This window comes from Cydia fagiglandana, chromosome 5, assembly GCF_963556715.1.
Source record: "Cydia fagiglandana chromosome 5, ilCydFagi1.1, whole genome shotgun sequence".
Taxonomy (NCBI): Eukaryota; Metazoa; Arthropoda; class Insecta; order Lepidoptera; family Tortricidae; genus Cydia; species Cydia fagiglandana.
This window is the reverse complement of record NC_085936.1, coordinates 17,603,036-17,624,950: the sequence shown is the minus strand read 5'-3', so window position 1 is coordinate 17,624,950 and position 21,915 is coordinate 17,603,036. Positions and strand designations below refer to the sequence as shown.

The 21,915-nt window shown below is 37.5% G+C and overlaps 1 protein-coding gene across 5 annotated transcripts in view; it reads right to left on the bottom strand.

Moving 5' to 3' along the window:
• Positions 1 to 3,832: 3,832 nt before the first annotated feature.
• The window catches only part of LOC134664589 (DNA translocase FtsK), a 60,443-nt gene continuing 42,360 nt past the window's right edge, over positions 3,833 to 21,915 (bottom strand). For 3 of the 5 annotated variants that reach the window (XM_063521311.1, XM_063521314.1, XM_063521313.1), the window contains 5 exons: positions 21,373 to 21,443; positions 20,064 to 20,414; positions 18,226 to 18,499; positions 13,714 to 13,832; positions 3,833 to 4,760 (listed from right to left, as the gene is read on the bottom strand). In XM_063521311.1, the coding sequence (XP_063377381.1) occupies positions 4,641 to 4,760; positions 13,714 to 13,832; positions 18,226 to 18,499; positions 20,064 to 20,414; positions 21,373 to 21,443 (935 nt within the window). In that variant the 3' untranslated portion in view covers positions 3,833 to 4,640. Of the gene's footprint in view, positions 4,761 to 6,298; positions 6,372 to 13,713; positions 13,833 to 18,225; positions 18,500 to 20,063; positions 20,415 to 21,372; positions 21,444 to 21,915 lie in introns of all 5 variants that reach the window. The other 2 variants (XM_063521312.1, XM_063521315.1) reach the window with 2 other exon arrangements.

The window sequence follows — 21,915 nt, the reverse complement described above, 5'->3', positions numbered from 1 at the left end:
TGTTATTGTTGCTCCCATTATTGTATTTTTGTACACAGTTAATGTTGTACATATTTCAGAATATTCAGATTGTTCAGCTATTTTCGCGATCGTTTTAAAGCATTTATTAGCACCTCAGCTTAGCTGAAGCGGCGTGGTTTGTACACTATGTAATATAATTATAATATAATATTTTCATACAAAGACTGAAGTTTTTTTTCAAGTGCGACAATTCCTTATATGGGGTCTTTATTCACTAACGATACAATTTTGCGGATTTCAAATTACAATAAAGAATCTAGCAACGGCAACTATAACGGCAAGATGCTAGAGTCAGATCAAGAAAAGTCTGCAGCGGATTTGATAGACCACGCAGTGCACGTGTTATTTTAAACGTCAAACTTCTATATTTCTTTTATCTGACGTATAAATAACATTTGTTTACACTGCGTGGGCTATCAAATCCGCTGCAGACTTTTCTTGGACCGACTCTAGTGTCCACCGACTTTCGAAACCGATCGCACTCACTGTAGCCGTAATTAAAGTACATTTGACCCTTATTCACGATGTCGACCTCTGCTCGTTGATCCATACAAAAAATGAAACCATAACTATTCGATCGTATCAATATCATATTTGTACATTCAGAAAGAACCTGTTATGTCAAGCGTAACGTAGATACGATCCACTCGAAGAAACTATCCAACGGCATCAAGATTACGAACTCTAATCATTTGTACCTTTGTTGTAGGTAATAGCGGAGTCAGTTATGAAGTTGACCCAAAAAATTTTTATTAAGCTATGAGCTTCATCACATATGATCTTCGAGCAACACGGAAGGGAGGCGGCATTCGCACTATTTCCCCTCTGCCGAGGTACAAGATTAGCGCGTCAATCTAATCTAGCGCGGGTAATAAAACTAGTTGCACTTGGATTTTTCACTAGACTGAGTCCAGACGCGCGCATGAACACTGCTGCACAAAAATGCCTGTTTGCTCGGTTTTTTGTTATAAAAAGAGTTCGGGGACGTCAAATTTACAAAAAGAAAGTGTTACATTTCACATGTAATATTTTTTTTTACATATCATACGTTTAATTACATTTAAATACAATTATTATATTTTAGTCTCAAGTAATTGTTGGATTTATCGATTTTGCTCGCTCAGTACAAATTGCGGATCGGTCGAGCGACAAATCCGACTTCTCATCTCTCAGAATACAATGACATACTTCAACGGAAATGTGTTAGTGTGCGTGTTGTGACACTAGTCACTCGTCCGTACACAAAAAGAGATCGAGGTTTGCAAGATTTGTCTTTGACGTGTGTCATTTTGTATGTATTTGTGTCGTCATTACAGAGGGCCTACCGCGAACCACGTTCGACGTGTTGCCTCCCTGTCACACTTACGTATGAATTTACAAGTGCCAAGTGGCAACACGTCGAACGTGGTTCGCGGTAGGGCCTCTGATTGGATTTTGTATGTAAGTGTGTGAGAAGTGCCACTGTGTGCACCTTCCCCCCGCGAAAAATGGCAGAAAGATTTGTACGGTGAGATATCGCTTGGGCCCCTCCCTTCCGACGTGTCGGAAGCCGGTGTTGCTCGAAGCATATGATCTTTGAGTAATTTTAAGCATTTCAAGCCTGGGAGGCAATAAGGGGAGGGGGGGTACAAAGATGGCCGCCACCCGTCATCATTCAAAAAAATCTGTTCTGGTCCTGGTGGCTACTAGGGCAAGTTTGGTATCATTTTCGTATAAACCGGAGACGTAGAATTCATTGCTGATATTTGTTTTTTTCAGCTTCGTAGTAATTTTACAAGAAAAACGTAAAAAGATGAAAATTTAGGATGGAGGTTTTTGCTTTGAGAGCTAATAACTTTTGTATAGTGGCCAAAAATATCATATAAAAAATACTATAATAAATATTCTGTTATAGGTATCATAACAGCTATGTATATTTGTCATACTAATATAGGTTGCAAGTATGACTTGGTGACAAACCAACGAAGCCCCGCCTCGCGGGGCTTCTATGGTTTGTCACCAAGTCATACTTGCAACCTATATTAGTATGACAAATATACATAGCTGTTATGATTTCTAAATGTAAGCTCTCAGCATAATAGTTATTTGTTTTACAAGGGGGCAAAGTTGTTGTTTAACCGCTCGTGCTAATATTGATACCCGATCAAGCGAAAGATTTCAAAATTGAACCACGAGCGTAGTGAGTGGTTCGAAAAATGGAATCTTGAGCGTTGTAAGAATTCAAAGAACGAGGGTTAAACAAAATTTGCCGCCGAGTGAAACACAGAATTTTCACCACACCAACCTGAAGCAAATATTAAATGTAAAATATCAAACAAAATCAAACCAAATCAAATCCAAATGAATGTTATGTGCAGGTTGAAGTTACTTATTAAAAACAACAAGTAAGTACCTATAAAATTACTTAAAGTGAGTTATAGCATGAAAATTATCGTGAAAATAAATATTTTGCCTCTTCCTAAGTAGTACAATTTCTCTCATAAATAGTGTTTTAATATTATCAGCAAAAATAAGAGCGCTATTTTATTAGAATAATTTCATTTATAATAGTTATTTCTCGGACCCAATTTTGGACCCGGGTATATCCTTAAACTACGTTCAAAAGAGAGGTATGGGCACTGTGAATGTCATCTCGCTTTGTGTGGTAAGGCACAGCACAGCGGTGTCATTCCAGTCTATCCGAGCAGAGCCCAACTGGGGAAGTACGTACTTACCTCCACCTTACAGAAAACACCGGTCAAATAACACTAGGCCCCACTCAAATCGTTGCAAGTGCATTAAAATTAAAGTGCATAAAATTATTATGAATTATTATGATGAATTATGTCTGGATGAAAGTATTTTATTCGTCATCATAAAATCTAGCAAAGTAAGCATACCTACGTAGATACTCGTACCCGATCATTTTGTAAGATAAACGACGGTCCGCAAGATAAACGAAAGTCCAACTACCCGCGCTGCGGTCATTTAATAATTTTTTCACCATCTTTTTGCAGTAGGATATTACTCAACCTGTATATGTTTAGAAGCTGCATGAATTGCGCTTTATTATAGTATTTTTTGTATGATACTTTTGACCACTATACAAAAGTTATTATTAGCTCTCAAAGCAAAAACCTCCATCCCAAATTTTAATCTTTTTACGTTTTTCTTGCAAAATTACTATGAAACTGAAAAAAAACAAATATCAGCAATGAATTCCACGTCTTCGGTTTATACGAAAATGATACCAAACTTGCCCTAGTAGCCACCAAGACCAGAACAGATTTTTTTGAATGATGACGGGTGGCGACCATCTTTGTACCCCGCCCTCCTCGACTAGACGCACGCTTCTTATCGCCTCCGAGGCTAGAAATGCTTAGAATTACTCAGAGATCATATGTGATGAAGCTCATAGCTTAATAAAAAAATTTTGGGTCATATATGGCAGCGATCCGTAACTGACTCCAGTATAACTATATGTTAGATAATTATATTATATAAGTAAGCAATTGTAATGGTAGTTGTACAGTCGCCCTCAGATATATCGGAGCGGTAAAGGTGTTCACAATATCTGAACACACACTCTAACGCCCTGACAATAGAGGCGTGTTCAGATATTTGTGAGCACCTTGGCCGCTCCGATACATCTGATGGCGACTGTAATAGCGACGAAAAGATATTGAATAACTTCGAATACTTCGATGCATCGCTAATAATGTAGCTCTCCAAACGCAACGGTGCATTTCTCTGTGGAGTTCACAGCACATTATTTGCTTCGTAAAGCTATTGTAGGTGGTACCTTACATTAAAGTACAGGAAAATAAGAATAGATGTTCGAAATATTTTATTTCTTAAAAATATACATCATGAAATACCAAATAAATAATTCAGTAAGGTAATTTCAACAAATTATATACAAAATATTTTGTAATCTCATTCAATGACTAGGTAGTATACATTTTAGCTTAGCCAGCCAAACGATTCTTATAATAATCCGATTGCTATGTTAATTGGCGAAGCACGGTTTCAATTCAATAATTTTAATAGGTACTACTTTGTAATAAAAAAAAAACAAGAATTATGTACATTTGGTATTAATAAGCATTTTAAAAGATTTGTTTTACTTTCGTATTTTCAAATAAGCCGCACATTACATCGAAATCATCGTTTAAATATTAATACGTAGGTCAATGTGGTTAATAAATTTAAACTTATATGCTAATTAATGATACATGATTACAATTTAATTCAGATTACAATGTAATCCAATTGCGTACATGCGTCAAGACTTTATACGTAAAGTCAATACAAGTACTTACGCTACTTCTTGTCGTGATCTTCTTTGAGAATCAATGATTTGTTAGGTATATGGGTCTCTGTTAGTTTGTTACCTAGCCTCTCAGCCCCTATGAAGTTTAAGACACGTTTTGGCTTAGGTAACAATTTCAGGTAAGAAGGTACTAAGTGGTAAGTACCTACCGTTTTTTAGTACACAAACTTCAGTGGTATTACTAAGTTGTCATGATCGTAATGATATTGTGAAATAAGGCGCACTTTCGCTTGTCACGGATGAAATACAGATTACATTACTATTATCGTAGTCTTCTGCCTTATGAGATATGTTAGTAACTATGATTCTAATAAGAAGATCGGCCCGAATGGTCCTCGTAGTGCTGCGTGCCCGGGGGCACGCGGTAACCGGGGTAGCTCTGGTTAAGGGCGTGCTGCGCAAAGAAGCTAGTGTAGTCTCTTTTGACCTGTAACAGAGTCGAAAATAGCTTGAGGCTTTAAGATATTTTGCGGAATTTTATTAGGAGTAGGAATATCGTATCGGAGCAAACAAGGCGTAAGTATAATATCTGAATATATGACTATATTGCTAAAAATGTAAAGCTCGTGTTCGGATGTTTTTTAAGCAGCCGTTATAGATATATTTGTTGGTGAATTTACTGCTTAATTTATTGGCTTTTTATGTGAATAAATGGTCTTAAAAATAACTACGGTAGTCAAGGTCTTTGTCCTTTCAATTTGATTAAAATCTACTTGTAATTGATTTCATTGTCTAACTAAATTAAAAAGGAATATTAAATATAAGATGTCAATTTTTGACTCACAATTTATTAACTTGTAGACTAGTTACAATCTTAATACTATACAAAATGTAAGTAGGTATTTCTAATTAAATACGACCTAAGACTACCTTAGGCATAATTATTAGCTAAATCAAGAGTCATGCACCGATCCAAAAGTCCTACGACGCAAAGCTAAAAGTATAGAAATGACGGTCACAGTATGTCTGATTATATCCGTTACGTGATGTCGAGTGATAGAAACCGGGCATAAACCAAAAAAGTTTAAAGATCGAATCTCTTCGCTCTCTATCGCTTTTTCCCTAAGAGATAGAGATGAAAAACTGAGTTCGATCTTGGAACTATGGTATTTCCCTTGCAACTAACTAAGTGTGTCCGCGCACTACGAATACGAACTAACTAACAATAAGTCATAAGTGCCGAAATTAGTTAATAGAAAATGACGGTGTCAATCTGAAACGACGAAATGGATAGGCGAGGAAGAAACTACCTTGCTGAACACTGGACACTCCAACGAGTGCATTCACTATGGTAGGAACTATTATATAGGTATCAACATTTATTCTATAAATAATAGTTACGTACAGGGCCTTACGTTGCATGTTATAGGTAAGACTTCGAAAACAGAGTTTTTCGCAGTAGAAAATATCTACGAGTACAGTTCGATGTTTTAATATCTCAATAATTTGAGAGAATTATTCGAATATTGACTTTAACGAACCTACAAACAGCAACACTCCTAACTGTAGGTACCTACATCGATGGACCATATTAATAAAAAAAGGCATAAGATCCACCGATGTAACCAATGTTAACAGTTTGGGCAATTGTACCTACCTATATATGTTGTCGTTACAATATTTTTTTATCAAAAACATCAATATGAACAAATAATCTACAGGCAAGGCAGTTTGTTTCAGGCCTATATTAACCGCAATACCAATTGGCGACTGTTGTCACATTGCTATAACTTCCATGCTTGTTCAGGCCCAGCGCTATTGAAAGGAATGCATTATACATCAGTCGCCATTTGGTACTGCGTCTACTATAGTCTGTGCGGAACGAGAAGAGTCGTGAAATGTATGGGATCCAATACATTCTACGACTCTTCTCTTTCCGCACAGCCTATAGTTATAGAGCACATCATCTAAGGCTGACACCGTCTGTTATCGAGAGACAGACACACGGCAAGCGCCGACACTTACGAAAGGTATAAAGCTTGTATAGCTCCTACACCTCGTTCTTGGCGATAAGCTCGGCAAGTGAATATTGCCGGAGCTAAAATGAAAACAATGCGTTCAATCTGTACAGCTGTGTTAGTAACTTTAAAAGGAAAATGTACAGTATTTTAGTTTGTACAGCATAATTATTTGATTTGTTTTGTTTGTAAGAAAGGAGTGAGTGCTGAGGACACGAAAGACAGAGGAGAATGGAAGAGAAAAACATGTTGTACCGACCCCCCATAACGTGGGATAAGGCCAGGGGAAAGAAGAAGAAGAAGACAGCATCAAAAACTGGAACTTTTTTTAACCCTTTTCCAGGCCGCACCAATCGCCAAGGATTTCCCAAAAAATCCAAATATATTCGTATCAATCCAGCTTTGACGATTCATTTGATGATAAGTCACTCTTGTAAGTCAGTCAAGTTGAAATTCTAATGGCGCGTAAGTGAAAAAGGGTTAAATAATGCGTACCATTTTATATTGCCCCTAGGTACATGTTAAATTGTTTGTTCTATTTCAGCATTTATTTAGAGTTTTGAAATTAGTATGTTAAGGTCATTGGTATTATGTATTGTAGGAAATATCATATATACAGCATGCAACACGTTAATCCACCGTGACCGGTACATGTACAGTAGATAAGTATATAATCAAAAAGTTCACTTCGTTATAAGTATCGCTCTAGATACAAACATTGTTAAAGATGCCCATACAACCATTTCCAGTCGCCGTTACGACGCGGTGTAGACACATCTTGTGTCGACACCGTCTGTTTCGGTCACAATTCCAGTCGCAGAGTCGTCGCCGTGTCGACACAGTTACCAGAAATGGGGAAGGGTCGACACATGACACAAAGTGACATAAAGTGTGGTCGCCGTGTGCACACATTCAAAATCATTCGTTCATTCGTTCATTTTGTTCCTGTCAAATGGAAACTGTCAGATGGAAAAATAGTTAAATAAAAATAAGTGACATTAATACGCCATCTCTAAAACGGATTACAAGACGTAATTATATATTGTTTGCATTTATATTACAATAGGACTTAAATTATTATGGGGAATTAAACTGCTCGAGTGATTTGATAAACTAAGTGTAATATAATCAACGCGCCACCACATTGTTTTAGTTTAGCCGGAAATGAAATTGTTTACTTCTCAGTGCTTGTGTTCATAAATATATTATTTGATGCATTTTTAGTACTTCGATGCGTATACTATACTTAAATAACAGAAATAACGCTTTACATACTACGAAACTTGTTAATTATGATGTATAAATATGGTTTAAGGCTGAGAAATATTGCAGTCACAAAGTAGTCGCAAATGTTTCGACTTTGTGTCGACTCTGTGTAGACACATGACACGCGCTGTCAAAAGTAATAACAAAGTTACTGGATTTGCAAAATGGCTCCTTGTGTTCATTTGTTTTCAGATATTCTCAAAGTGTAAAAATGACGTGGTCAGAGATGGGACTTAATAGATTAACTGTTTATTTGACTAATTAATGGAATAAAAAAAGTTAATCCTCAAATTTTAATCACGATTAGTTTAGTCGACCTAACATAGATTGAAATTGAATTAATCTGAACATTAATCGAATAAATTATCGATTAAATCTCGGTTGGAAGTTGACAGGGGGCCATTTTTGTACGTAAAAATAATAGAAATGTCTTGCATGCCAAACACTTTGTCATAAAAGTCGAGATGGGTGTCGTTTTATAGGTTTTGGGGGGCGCAGATTTCGAAAACGATAACCATTTTCGATTCCAAAATGGCGGCCATGCACTATGTCATAAAAGTCGTCATGGATGTCGTTTTATGGGTTTTAGGGGGCCCCGATTTAGAAAATGATGACCATTTTGAAATCCAAAATGGCGGCCATGCACTATGTCATAAAAGTCGTCAGAGGTGTCGTTTTATAGGTTTTAGGAGGCGCAGATTTCAAAAATGATGACCATTTTGGATTCCAAGATGGCGGCCATGCACTATGTCATAAAAGTCGTCATGGGTGTCGTTTTATAGGTTTTAGGGGGCCCCGATTTAGAAAATGATGACCATTTTGAAATCCAAAATGGCGGCCATGCACTATGTAATAAAAGTCTCCATGGGTGTCGTTTTATAGGTTTTGGGGGGCGCAGATTTAGAAAATGATGACCATTTTGGATTCCAAAATGGTGGCCATGCACTATGCCATAAAAGTCGTCATGGATGTCGTTTTATGGGTTTTAGGGGGCCCCGATTTAGAAAATGATGACCATTTTGAAATCCAAAATGGCGGCCATGCACTATGTCATAAAAGTCGTCAGAGGTGTCGTTTTATAGGTTTTAGGGGGCCCCGATTTAGAAAATGATGACCATTTTGAAATCCAAAATGGCGGCCATGCACTATGTAATAAAAGTCGTCATGGGTGTCGTTTTATAGGTTTTGGGGGGCGCAGATTTAGAAAATGATGACCATTTTGGATTCCAAAATGGTGGCCATGCACTATGTCATAAAAGTCGTCATGGATGTCGTTTTATGGGTTTTAGGGGGCCCCGATTTAGAAAATGATGACCATTTTGAAATCCAAAATGGCGGCCATGCACTATGTCATAAAAGTCGTCAGAGGTGTCGTTTTATAGGTTTTAGGAGGTGCAGATTTCAAAAATGATGACCATTTTGGATTCCAAGATGGCGGCCATGCACTATGTCATAAAAGTCGTCATGGGTGTCGTTTTATAGGTTTTAGGGGGCCCCGATTTAGAAAATGATGACCATTTTGAAATCCAAAATGGCGGCCATGCACTATGTAATAAAAGTCGTCATGAGTGTCGTTTTATAGGTTTTGGGGGGCGCAGATTTAGAAAATGATGACCATTTTGGATTCCAAAATGGTGGCCATGCACTATGTCATAAAAGTCGTCATGGGTGTCGTTTTATAGGTTTTAAGGGGCGCAGATTTCGAAAACGATGACCAATTTGGATTCCAAGATGGCGGCCATGCACTATGTCATAAAAGTCGTCATGGATGTCGTTTTATAGGTTTTAGGGGGCCCCGATTTAGAAAATGATGACCATTTTGAAATCCAAAATGGCGGCCATGCAGTATGTCATTAAAGTCGTCATGGCTGTCGTTTTATAGGTTTTAGGGAGCGCAGATTTCGAAAATAATAACTATTTTGGAATCCAAGATGGCGGCCATGCAGTATGTTAAAAGTCGACATGGATGTCGTTTTGTTGGTCATGGTCATCATTTTCGAAATCTGCTCTTCCTAACACCTATAAATCAACATCTATGACGGCTTATATGACAAAGTGCACGACAGACATCTTGGAATCCAAAATGGTCATCATTTTCGAATTCTGCACTCCCTAAAACCTATAAAACGATATCCATGACGACTTTTATGACAAAGTGCACGGCACACATCTTGGATTCCAAACTGGTCATCATTTTCGAAATCGGCACTTCCTAAAACCTATAAAACGATATTCATGACGACTTTTATGACAAAATACGTAGCGGCCATCTTGGATTATAAAATGATCATCGTTTTCGAATTCTGCACTCCCTAAAACCTATAAATCGACATCCGTGACGACGCAAGTTATCTTTATTTTCAGATCTAACAAATTGCTACAGAATACAAAGGACAAAAAAAGAAGCGAGGAGGTAATGAAACAAGCAAAAATACAGATGATTCCTCGACGCAATAGGATGCTTCTTAAATTGTGTCCAGATTTTTTTGTCATAAAAGTTTTTATTTTTCACGTATTACTCTCACAAGTTCCGTGACATTTCGACCTTGTAATTTTTTAAATAAATGTTTTTGTTTATCTGTGAGGATCTCACTAGAATAATATAATCAAGGTATGTTTATATTTGATGATTAAAATAGTAACGCAAAAAAAAAAAAATATTTGTGTCTTGTATTCCTGCCGAAGACTTTTATTTTTCCTTTTCCTTCTACACAAGTTTGGTCAAGTAATAAGAATTTAGGGCTCTCAATTTTATTTTGACTTCTACAACAGTAAAGCTACGAGGCCATGTTTGGTATCGTTTTCGTATAAATTCGCAGTACCAAATTTAGTTATGGTATCACATTGACACCATTCCAAAGTAAAAACATATAAACTTACTTTCTTTTAAACTCCTCTTCACGCTTAAACTGCTGAACAGTTTTAATTTAAATTTGGTACACATATATTTTGAGTCCCGAGACAGGACATAATAAGTTATCTCAAAAATCATCCTTCAAAGGTGTGAAATGAGGTGTAGGGAGGAATTTAGAATTGACTTCTTGAAGTTAATACTGTTTAAGTTTAGGTTTGAAGTCATGTTTTTTTTATCATTTTTAACTAAATCAAAGATGTAGACCATCCCAAATTTAATATAAATCGGTTCAGCGGTTATTGATTTCCCGTACAAATTTCCACGCCACTTTTCACACCTTCAAAATATGATTTTGGTTATAAGATCTATCCTATGTCCTGTTCCGGGACGCAAACTATTTCTATACCAAATTTCAACGAAATCGGTTCGGCGGTTAAGCGTCAAGAGGAGTTTAAAAAAAACCGACCAAGTGCGAGTAGGACTCGCGTATTAAGGGTTCCGTACATTAAGTCCGACTCGCGCTTGACTGCACATTTCTAATAGGTTTTCCTGTCATCTATAGGTAAAGAACTATTTTGTGTATTCAGACAGACAGACATACAGACGCACGAGTGATCCTATAAAGATTCCGTTTTTTGCTTTTGAGGTACGGAACCCTAAAAAGATTTTTTTAATTTTGTGGAATGGTTTCAATGTGATACCTTAAATGGATTCAGCAACCCAGATTTATACGAAAACGATACCATACACGGCCTAGCACCTTCACTGATGTAGATATATCAAGATAAAATTGAGAGCCCTAAATAAACTTTCAAGAGCGGATATCTCAAAAACTATTCAACATATTGAAAAAGTTGACTGAATAAACTTGTAACAAATTAAATTAACTTTCATTTTGTATAAGTGGCCATGTCGCTAAGATGCATAGTTTCCGAGATATAATCGAAAAACCGGAAAATGGGACATTCAAAGCCCCCTCTCTTCCCCCCGCTCAAGGGCTACGGCCGGGGACTTTTGATATGTTCACCTCCTAACTTGTCCAAACCAAGTTACAGAGTCAAAAATTGTGTTCCGAGCATTTCCCTCTACAACTTTTTTGAGCATTCGTTGGCTGACCTAAGTAGCTTATTGCATTTCTTTAAAAACTTTTCTGTAAAAGGTTGACGGGTGTTGGGTGTTTATATGGTTTTGGTCGATTATTATCATTTGCATCGCCCATGATGACTTACTAGAATTACTTACGAGCACACGAGACACTAATAGTAGTTTGACAAACCTTGGTTTTCAAGAGGTATTTTATATTGACATTTGCTGTCACAAATTTGCTGTCAGATTTAGTCGCAAACCGCACGCAAAGTGCACACAAATGTGTCGACACCTTGTTACGGAAAAGTGTACACACGGCGACGACACTTTGTTTCGAAACAATTCTAGACACATTGTGTGGACTCTGTTACGACACATCTGACATTTAGTTACCACTTTGATGATTCTGCGACTGGAATGGTTATATGGGTGCCTTAATTTAAAGGTAAAACATTTTCTCGTGTCATTTTTTCCATCGTAGGTAGCTACTAGTAAAGTTCCTTTAACATTGTAAATGAATAAATAGGTACAGCAAGTTGTCCTGCCTCAAAACCAATTAGATTTATTTTTAGGAGCCGTTAAACTTGGATCTAGATTATTATAAATAAAACTGACTTAACAAAATTTCAAGTTACCGCAAATAACGAAATTAAACTTTTTTTAGTAATGAAAATAACTACAACTTTTTAGTAAAAATATAACGTCCATAACTTTTAAATCAACAATGCCCTTTAAGTATCTTACTAATCTTAACTTGACCTTTAGGTAACTATTAATTGTGTTCTAATCAAATTGAAATGAAATGTCCAATATTAGATTGCTACCGTCCTGCAATCCTTACTTCACCAATCGTTATTCAGTTAATTAGTAATGATATAAAATATTGTATGCTTTAATTATTTAATATAGGTAAGTAAAACAAGTTTTAAATAATCCGTACATTTTGCCTTCATAACAAATTTACAGTCAACGCAGTGGACACGTGACACGTTATAGAAAATAATCAGTACGAAATATCAACCACGTCCAATTAGCAAGGCTAGCCGTGTAATAATTATTGCCACAGATTAATTAACCGGCAAAACATGGCGCATGTTATACAGGATGTAATCGTTAAGTGTGGCCAGGCGATAATTCCGTAAATATAACAGATATCAGAAAACTTCAAATTGATATCGAAAGTGCGTTGCCCAATGAGTAAAATTACATTTATAACATTTTTAAATAAAAGCAGAAATATCCTAAACATTAACTTCAAACCCTCCCATACATTTAGTACGACGACTCACCCCTCAAAGAACGTCGGTTTCGTAAGAGATAAAACTGCTTGAGATTCGTTATTTGTAGTCATAGTAATTATTTCATAAACGATATTTTATTACAGTTTATGATCACAAATAATGAATTTCAAGCAGTTTTATCTCTAACGAAACCGACGTTCTTTGAGGGGTGAGTCGTAGTCACGTACTAAATGTATGGGAGGGTTTGAAGTTAATGTTTGGGATATTTCTGCTTTTATTTAAAAAAAGTTATAAATGTAATTTTACTCATTGGGTAACGCACTTTCGATATCAATTGGAAGTTTTCTGATATCTGTTATATTTACGCAATTATCACCTGGCCACACTTAACGATTACACCCTGTATATACCTACTTAGTTATGTGTGTGTCCCGCCAATAGGCAATATGGACATATGAGTATTGAGATTCAGGGTTCGCGTAATAGGTACTTACGTCTAGACGAAACCATTAAATGTCACAAAGTTAGAACAAGGACTTGGTTATAAATGTGGTTATGCTGTAATTAATATTTTTGTAGGTAGTTAGGAATACTGACATGTGACCGGCAACAACAAGAACATGTAAGATGAATAGTTGCGATTCTCAAATTGGCATACAGGAAATCAGCAATTTAACGATAAAATTGTGCCCCTCCACACCTAGATTCGGACCAAGCTAAATCTGCATGACAAAAGTTTAGCAGTCATCATTAATATCAGATTTCTATAAAAAATCATGTTTATAATGACACTACCTTACTTTAATAAGTCAGTGTAGAAGTTAGCTTAGACGGACTCAATACGGCTCATATGTTGCAATTTTCTTGTTAAAGTTAGAAAGTGGCACTGGAAACTAAGTTCAAACACGGTCCAGCGCAACGTCAGCTATCCTATAGTTAGACTAGTTAGTGCTGGTATGTTTTAAGTGAGTGTACCTTGCGAGGTCTGCAGGCGGGACCCTTGGCGAGTTGGAGCCGCGCCTCATTCTCGGCAGCGACTGCCTCGCGCACCGACTGGGGCGGCCACTTCTGATCGCCTCTCATGTTGACACCTCCTACATATTCAAAAAGAGTTAGCACAATTACTAATGAAGAATACTGTTTCAATGTATAGCCAGAGCGGTAGATACGCTGTACACCTTTTAACTACCGACGTTTGATATACACGACGCGAGTAAAATACAAAGTGAAATTATTGTAGGTCTCTGAGTGACACCTTCGTCAATTAGGTAATCTAAAACTCATCAAAACTGGTATAGTGTTTCGATAGCTCACTTAGTTGGTATAAAGTATATAAATTTTAGAATTGCCAAACTAATTTTGCATACCTATGTATGACATACTGATTGACGTTCAAATATTAAATTAAAATGTGCCATGGCACCTGCAATTGACTTCAAATCAAACTTTACCACAAGCTTTGAAATTCAATAATATGCGGACTGTATACCTAATTGAACCGTGCTTATAAGTAAGAACAATACACAATTACACACGCGTTGTTGGTCTTACTAATCTAAATCTGAACTCATTCAAGTGATTAAATAATAAATAAATATTTTAGGACATTCTTACACAGATTGACTAAGTCCCACAGTAAGCTCAAGAAGGCTTGTGTTGTGGGTACTCAGACAACGATATATATAATATACAAATACATACTTAAATACATAGAAAACACCCATGACTCAGGAACAAATATCTGTATCATCATACAAATAAATGCCCTTACTGGGATTCGAACCCAGGACCATCGGCTTCGCAGGCAGGGTCACTACCCACTAGGCCAGACCGGTCGTCGAGCTGATTATTTGTTAATTTTACTGATTGCAATAATAGGTACAAACAAAAACGGAAACATCAACTGATATTAATTATAACGCAATTAGTCATATCTCCAGGCGTCGGTACACTCAGCCGAACAATAATAATTTAATTTTAGCATTGCATATTTGAACCATTCACGAGATACAACACCGAATATTGGATTATGCTGCGGTTGTTCGTTACTCACTACAGAGTGGCCACAAAATGATATTCAGGGTTACTTATCACGATGAAATAGCACAAATTTGGGGCTATAAGCAGTGACAAGGGATAATGTATTTATGTATGTATTTCTAGCGTGGGTTAGTCTTGAAACTTATCGTGACAATTAGCCGTAAAAGTCTTCAAGTCAGTATACATTACATACTTATAAAGCTCTGACAATATGAGTAGCTCGCAGACTTCCAACGGCTCTTAAATTAGACATTACGTAATACTAAATACCTATTTAATGTAAATATCAAATACAGGTATTACTCGTCTTTAATTAGGTAATTTTGAAGTTTACATGTATTTCGTTATGTTTTCCCGTATTGGTTGCACCTGCATGTCATCTAAAGCTTGATGGTCGTTTGGCATTATACTGCTGAATCGTTATTGTTTGTACATATACCTACGTAGGATGTGTAGTCCTTACATCTAAAGCGCGCCTAATTGTATTGTCTTTTAAAAAACAATCTATATTGAATATAAATAATAATTATAATCGACTCTACTTTTCACTCTATCTGCGCAAACGGTTTTTAGTTTTCTAGTAGCTGTATTATATAACTAGATATAATGAAAATTCCTTATCAGAAATCGACTAAATACCAATACTGCATATCGGATACCGAAGTGTATCAAACTTGTCGACATGTGTAACGCATAAGGTAGTTTCCCTATCATTCGTACTTTTCAAAGGGCTGTTGACAACTTCACCATTACAAGGAAAACTTTCCTCGTGTGAATGCATTCAATGGATCTGTGCATGGTTTCATATACATATGTTGTAGGTACAACCTAGATGGGAACCCGAGATAGTTGTAGCTATGGAATATTAGAACTAATTCCTAAATATATGTAGGTAATAATGTCTTCGATTATGACGATAGTTACTCATGAAATAAAACTATTTTTAACGGATTACTTTTGTATGTCGCGTCAACTTAAAATTCACCCCGAAGTTTCGAAGCCTTTACAGCGTCCGTGTAAGAGACTGAGAAAAAATATATTCGCCTTTGTCAATATGCTCACGCTTCCTCCATGGCATGCCAGGAGCAAAAGGCAGGGAGCATAATATTATCAGGAAAACGCCAATCACTCAATATAGTCAACCGGCAACCTTCAAATCAAGAGTGAACAGGCACCTTCTGGGCGAGCTCGCTCCATCGTAGGCCACGTCTACGCCTCGGCTAGTCTGTGGTCATGAGTAAGACCATTCATAAAAAAAAAAAATGTTTAATAAGCCTCTGGTTCTCTCTGTTTGGCAGCAAGCTTATTAAGTAATAGTAACTCGACTTTCAGCTTTACTATGTAACAAAATAACAACGGAATCCTAATTTAATAATCAACGAATGAATTGTTAAACAAAGGGCATTCCCTTTAATACTAAGAAGCTTTAACACCTTAGATTAAGGTTTCCACTTTACTTAATTCCTTGCGATAAATTTGGAAATAATAAAATTGTCGACTGAATTTGTAGATAGGTACGGTGTATCTCGTTGGAATTTATAATAACTTGCTAAAATCACTTCCGAATGTTCTGAGAGTAGGTAATATGAATTAATTATATTTCAGGAATTCGTAATATAAAATGTCCGTGTAATGCCACGACGTTGGCAAACAAGCGTAATGCTTTTTGTTGTTCTAATTGAAAACGGTCTCCGTGACCGTTTGTACGTTTGCAACTATATTAATTATTTTTACCTCCGAAATATCTGAAAACGACACCCACGATAGCTACTACTCATTCGATAATTTTTCTTAGACGTTTTATGTGCAAGGCACTAGGTGGCTGGGAGAAAAATGTCCAACGCAGCCGAGTCCGGCATGCTGCCGGATACCGGGCCGGCAGTAGGTATCCATTGAGGATTACCTCCACCTCTGACAAAAAAAAATAGCAGCAACACTGGAACACTTCTTCTCCATTCAAAACAGAACGGAAATAAGGCCTCAGCACTTTCTCTCTGTCCCTACTTTATCTAGTTTTATCCCAGTTGCATTCTTAGTTACTTCTTCCAAGTCCACTATACACAATCTAAACTTAATTTTAAAGCGCTCCTATATCTTTTCTACACATAAACGCCGTCAGCTCTAAAGGTAATGGAATCTTTTACGTCCGTCACTTCCCTAAACCGTCAACGCGGTTTAAAGCAAAAATAAAGTGCACGAGCGCGACTTTACAGACAATATAGCTACCGCAGACTGTATGTTACATAGCCGAATGAAGCTTGTAAAGTAGTTTACGCGATTTGGAATAGCGCGTGTAAAGATTTAATTGACATTTTGCTGAAATAATTTAAAGCGACGACCGTGTGTAGTGACCCTGCCTGTGAAGCCGATGGCCCTGGGTTCAAATCCCGGTAAGGGCATTTATTTGTGTGATGTAAACAGATATCTGTTCCTGAGTCATGGGTGTTTTCTATGTATATAAGTACGTATTTTATATCGTCGCCTAGCACCCATAGTACAAGCTTTGCTTAGTTTGGGACTAGGTTGATCTGTGTAATATGTGTAAGATATTTATTTATTTATAATTATTTATTTTATCATAAAATATTTAGTCTCGTCTCTTTTGGTACCTACTGCTGGTAGTTTTTCAATACAAGCTGTTCATTGAAGTTGTTTAGATCGTCGCAAATTGAATGATTTTCTATTCTAGTATTAAACTCTATTAATTTCGAGTTGGTCTTGCGCACATGTACTTTTTTATTGCTATGTACGAGTATTTATGATATACCTACACGGTCCCTAATAAAATTGCAAACTCGTGATCATAAAACCCTCGTACAAGAGGGGTCGGACAAACTATTTGAGTCTCGTTACAGGCTAATTAGTAGAGATGCAACGGATAGTTGTTTGGCCTGATACCGGATACCGGATATTCGGCCTTAACATCGGCCGGATATCCGTTATCCGCCGCCGAATATTCGGCCAGCGGAACTATACCTGCATTTCGGTTTGTCAGGTGCGCATTCTGCAGGTTTGACCTGGCCGCGTAGCCAAGATGCCAATCGCTTACGCTCCGTAGCGATCGAAACGCAACTGTCACTGTCGCGCTAATATGGAAGAGTGATAGAGAGACATAATGCTTTTCGTTGTCGAAGCGATAGCGATTGTAACCTTGGCTAGGCCGGCTGTTTCCTAGTAAACGTTCGCGCGGACTCATTTCTAGGTACGAAATGAGTGCGCGTATAAGTCAGTGGAATGATTAAATTGTTTTAAAATAATAAACAAGTACCTACGATTATGACCGTGTCTGTTTCTTAAATCCAATTGGTTTTCTCCGAAATCAAACAATGTTACTATCCGGTATCCGGCCGGATAGTAAAATAATGGCCGGATAGGCCTGATACCGGATAGTAACCGGATATCCGGTGCATCTCTACTAATTAGTACGTAATTAAACCAACATCGAACCTTTGAAAGTCGCTGTGGCAGGTTGGCTAGCAAAGACTGGCGGTGGCTTCTGATGCACAGGGGGCTGCTGACGAAGCGTGATGGTCGTCGGCGGGGGCTCGAACTGCCTCTGCGGGGACTGGTACTCGTACTGCGGGGGGTACTCCGGCGGGGAGTACTGCGGCGGGGCGTACTCGGGCTGCGAGTACTGTTGTTGCTGGTACTGCTGCTGCTGCTGCTGTGGCTGAGAGTACTGTTGCTGGGGCGAGTACTGCGGCTGTTGTTGTGGGTACGCCTGGGAAATGGTGTTGAATTAGTTTTAATCGCAATGATTATTTACGGCCGATTTCCTTGTTCATTCAAAATGCAAATGTAAGGTTTACACTTTTGATTAAAGCAAGAGAAAAAATCTCGACTCCAGTTATTTTTAACCCTTATATAATGATATTATAATAAAATCTAGCGTCTGATAGCCTTAGCTTCATATAACGGGTTGGCTTAAAGTAATGAGAATTTTCGTTTTCGGAAATATAAAAAAAAAGACAATAGCTGTGGGTTTTCGAAATTTTACAGTGACAAACAAGAGCATATTTTAAATTACAAGAAAACATTATATATACTATAACATCTCCCACATCCGATTTCTCATAACTGTGTTCAAACCCTCTGCGTCATGCTTTGGACAACGTTTTATTTACATTCCATAACTGTTTTATTGCCGTTAATTTTAATTATTTCGGCATATTAGCTTGTTATCTATATCATGCCATCATTCACAATTGCTAACTGATTAACATTTTCATGAAATCTGCAACTGATTGATATTTAGAGAAAATTGTTTATGTATCATATTTTGGTAAAATGTATGCAATGACGTTTTTAACTGGTTTTAGGCTCTCGCGGAAAAACGACTAAACGTTTCCAACCCTAGAATATCCCCAAGACTTAAATCAATCGAAGAATTTTGGCAAATATTATATACTCTGATATGTATATTGCGATAGTAGGCAAAAATATTATAGAATAAAATAAATTTTACCGTGTAATTACAAAACGATCAGTCAGAGAGTACTTGGTAGTTTGTCCAAAGTGAAAAGCAAACGGTCAGAAGCATGTTACGTAAACTAACACAAGGGAGGCCAATTACTTCATTCTTGAATTTGGTTCTAATGTTGGATATTGCATAGTTCTTCAATATAACATCCAGAAATCCATGGCCATTGTCTTTTTGTCTTTATGTCCGAAAACAAAAATTCTCATTACTTTAAGCCAACCCGTTACATGAGTATTTGGATCTTCTTAAATACCTAAGTATTTCGCTTCAACTGTTTATTAATAGAATATAATTTGAATGATTAGATATTTTATTCAAAGCGTGCACCAAAATAATATGCCATAAAGCTAGTAAGCGTTATAAAGACCATCCATTAAGCAACCCTATGAATTCACACGCACGCGATACCCATACCCACCGAGTCCAAAATATTCAAATATAATATACAATCTCATCTAATTAGTATGCACAGCGCAGCTCTCAATCCATACAGAAACAAAACCACTCCAAATAAGCACGTTCATGACGAGAATCTCAACAACAGAATTCGAATCCATGAAAACATGACGAGAACTAAAAGCTATTGACGAACTTTTGTTATACGAGTATAAAACCACTCGGTTACCGGTTAATATGTAGATACAATGTTAATTAAGTTCAGGTAGGGTAAGAGAAACATTTATTTGGAATTTCCATACTGTCTTACCCCTTCCAAAATCAACTATATTACTCTTACCCCACCTGATCTTACAATTGTTTTTAGGTTGTCAGATATTAGTGGTGACAAAAATTAAGTTGCTGTTACCTGTGGAGAGAGGGGGGCTGGCACAGGGGCCCAACGGGAGTTAGGCTGTTTGTAAGGGGCCGCGGCCGGGGACGGCGGGCCTTGTCGGTACGCCGGGGCCGGTGACGCGCTCACACCGGGCCCGAAGGGGATCAGCTTACTTAACCCTGTCGGCTCTTGGCGTCTGCCGTCGCAGTACGCCGGCTGATTCTGCTGGGGGCTATGCTGCTGCTGGTATTGGGGCGGCTGCTGGTACTGGGGTTGCTGTTGGTACTGCTCGTGGTAGTGAGGGCTATTATGGTATTGGGGCTTGGGTGGGGTTTGGTACTGCGGCCCGGAGGGGGAGTGCTGTGCGTTGTACGCGGGATTCTGCTGTAGGGATTTAAAAAGTTACTAGTACCCACACCTTGGGAGAAGCGTCACTTTATGAACAAGTTACTCGGTATAATTAAGACTATGAAAATAGGCTTAGATACCGCTGTGGTACAAGATAAATATATAATTAAGAAACTAGAAAATGTTTCTATAGAAAGTAAAGGGAGTTGATAAAGTGACGTAAGTTTATAAATGTTTATCTATGTACAATATCATACGTAAATAAATAATTTTGTTATGCATGCTGTCATCGTTCCCGCCACCACACTCATTCCTAAGTGCACTTAATTTTATGCATTCACTCTACTCTCTCACAGCGCTGCAATATTTTACGTATTGTCTCAAACATGCTTAATAACTCTTTAACTGGACATTTTTAAACTTTATTTTGCAAATGATTAGTTAGTGTGTAATATTGCAGTAGGTATATTATAATCATATTATTATAACGTGCGATGAATATAGTAGGATAAACCGATCAGCATCCAGCGCTTATACTAGAAGGTAGAGAATTATAAAATACATAACCCCGACCTCATTCATAATGCAAAAATATATACATTGTGGCATTCCGTTGTCCGTAAGCGTGTTTATTAAAATTATAGAAGGCGGTAAAACACAATAATCCCGTTTACATTTAAAATTAGCAGACCTGACAAACGCGCCGCGAATTCGCTAAGGGTAGTATTCCACCTGTCCAATTTCTTAGTCCAATGTCATTGCGTATCACTCTCTTATTAAGCAAAATGTGTGACGCAATACACAACGGACAAAGATCAGACAGGCAGATGCGTTCGGACAGATGGAATACCACGCTTGTGCGAAAAGCTCACTATTTGTTGAGTATTAAATTTGCAGTGCGTGAACGAATCGCGAACGCACCTTAAGGGTTCAAATCGGAACGGGGTTAGTAGGTTTGAACTCTGTCTCTCGAATACAATGGGGTGATAGTCACCTGTTGCTGGTGGTGTGGTTGGTGGTAGCCGTTAGTTTCGGGCACTGGCGGCCACACTACTTTCTTCTGACCTGAAACAAAAGTAATAATACATTTAATATTGACACCTTAACACGTTTTTTTATAATTATTTGATTGGAAAAATTACTGAAAGATGAGATTCCACGTTTCTGCCTAGTGTTTTACATATAGCCTCAGTAGGTAAATGTAATAATTGTGTTATAGTAGATTGTTAACCAAGGGTTGAAAGGCACCCATTTCTGTCGAGGTAGTTTGGCGCTCGAACGCAGTGAGAGCGCCAATAGTCCGAGACAGAAATGGTGCCTTTCACCCGAGTTAAACACTCTACTATTCATATCGAATGCGAGGAAACCAAACAAGACAAGGCATTTTCGCAAAATCAGTAATGGAAGTACCTAATAGATCTACGGCCATGATTTATTTTCCTTAGGACTTACTTGCAATCGGAGACTTTACATGTGTGAAGATTAATAACCCCTAGCGAAAATCATTTAGATTGCAATATTTAAAAAAACACACATT